Here is a 2,042-nt window from a genome sequence, read left to right as displayed (position 1 = left end):
TACATTAAGCTGGAAAAGCCCATCACTCATATAACCTCGCCCCACATACATTTCACTCGTGGAGAGTACAACCTAATCAGATTCAAAGACCAATTTAAACCCATTCTTGATTAACAATGACCTAGAAATCAAATTCTTGCAAATCTCTGGCACATAGAGTACATTTTTAAGAGCGAGTTCTTTCCCTGAGGTCATTTTCAGCACAATCATTCCTTGTCCTTCTACAGTTGAAGTAGAGGGGTTTTCCATAAAAACTGTTCCCCACTTTCCACCACTTTGTAGGTTGTGAACATCTTCTTATTTGCACAGATATGGCGGGTTGCTCTAGTATCCATCCACCATTCCTTGGGATTGCCCACCAAATTTGCTTCAGAAACTACTGCAGCAAGATTGATGTCTGCCACTCCATCGGAAAGATAAAAATCCTCAGCTATGTTGGCTTGCACTGGCTTTTTGCTCGAACTTCCTCCGTCTTTATGAGTGTAACAATCCTTAGCGCGATGCCCATCTTTGCCGCACACAAAACACTTGCCTTTGAACCTCTTGTTGAACCCGTCGTTGATCCCTTTATTGATCTTACAAGTGGATCCTTGTTTGGGACCATTGCCATCATGCTTCCGCTTCTTGTTGTTGAACTTTGACCCTTATCTATATTCCACAACATTTGCTTTAGCCTACATGACATGGTTTTCTGACTTCTTGTTGGAACCATTGTTGTCATCTTGAATTCTGAGTCGCACAATCAGTTCCTCTAATTTTATCTCCTTGCGCTTATGCTTTAGATAATTCTTGAATTCTTTCCAAGATGGTGGCAATTTTTCAATGATTACCGCTACTTGGAAAGATTCACTGAGAATCATCTCTTCCATATGTATGTCATGGAGAATTAATTGGAGATCTTGAACCTTGCTAATAACCGTCTTGGAATCCATCATTTTAAAATCCAGAAAACGGTTGACAACAAATTTATTTGTACCGGTGTCCTTTGTCTTATACTTATGATCTAGAGATTTCCACAATTCTTTAGCAGTGCTTTTAACACTATACATATTATACAGTATATTGTCCAACCCATTGAGGATATAATTCCGACACATAAAATCACCATGTTTCCATGCATTAACTGCGGCAACCACTTGCCGGTCAGTTTTTCCCTTGTTCTGTGCCGGAGCTTTTTCATAGGTGAAGCGAGCCAAATTCAATGTAGTAAGATAAAATATCATTTTTTGTTGACATCTTTTAAAATCATTTCTATTGAATTTTTCTGACTTCTCCCCCATGATTTACCGGTACTGCTGAAGTCATCACTGCATAACAAGTGTGGGGGTCGGAGTAATAACAGTCTCGGTACTGTTTATTTCAGTTGTAATAATTTTGGCGAAATATTAAGACACTAATCATGAATTTATACAAAAACAAAGAATTTACACAAAAAATATACAAAATAATATTTTGTAACAAAATTCCAATGATAAACAGTATATTACTACTATGTTATCAAAGAAATCATTAAATAGTAGATTACTACTATTTAAGAAATTAAACAGTATATGACTACTATTTAATTTCTCGAAACAAAATATTCATCTGTCTAACACAGAAATAAATAAAAACGAAAATATACTTTAAGATTATTTTTCTACCCAGCAATGTGTGTGTGTAAATTAAATGTATAAATTAAATAATCAATAAAATAAAATAATTTAGAAAATAATTATATAAATTAAATTCTGAATTAAATGCATACAGAAATTAAAGTCGAGGCTTGTGTTGAACACAATCTCCTTAAAATAGATTTCGCCCTCGCTCCGGTGCTTCAAGTTTTACCGGCATCTACTTCCTAGGATGCAATGACTAACACTTAAATTTGCATCATTACAAATTCAAGTTTGGCAAACCAAAACTTTATTGTAACTCTCTCTTTTTCTTCCTAAAAATAAATACAGAAATAGATGCAAGAGCATAAGAAGAACATAAGAAGAATGAAGAAATTATGAGGGAAAATTGAATGACAAGAATGCTGGAATTGAAGGCTTTTTATA

At 34.8% G+C, this 2,042-nt stretch overlaps 1 protein-coding gene across 1 annotated transcript; it reads right to left on the bottom strand.

Moving 5' to 3' along the window:
* Positions 1–221: 221 nt before the first annotated feature.
* On the bottom strand, positions 222–1,280 carry LOC145813270 (uncharacterized). Its single transcript, XM_082908552.1, has 2 exons — positions 831–1,280; positions 222–635 (listed from the first exon to the last, which is right to left on the bottom strand). Exons 1-2 carry the CDS (start codon positions 1,278–1,280, stop codon positions 222–224), a joined length of 864 nt encoding a protein of 287 aa, XP_082764678.1.
* Between the last annotated feature and the right edge of the window lie 762 nt (positions 1,281–2,042).

This window comes from Camellia sinensis, chromosome 15 (assembly GCF_055761805.1).
Source record: "Camellia sinensis isolate YWXY chromosome 15, ASM5576180v1, whole genome shotgun sequence".
NCBI classification, from domain to species: Eukaryota; Viridiplantae; Streptophyta; class Magnoliopsida; order Ericales; family Theaceae; genus Camellia; species Camellia sinensis.
This window is presented reverse-complemented; position numbering and strand designations above follow the sequence as displayed.

Bases quoted from the DNA above. Each gene is read 5' to 3' on its own strand.
- LOC145813270 (XM_082908552.1), bottom strand. From the start codon at position 1,280: ATGGGGGAGAAGTCAGAAAAATTCAATAGAAATGATTTTAAAAGATGT. The intron at 636-830 runs GTAATCATTGAA...TAAGGGTCAAAG, and splicing joins GTGAATCTTTCCAAGTAGCG to TTCAACAACAAGAAGCGGAA.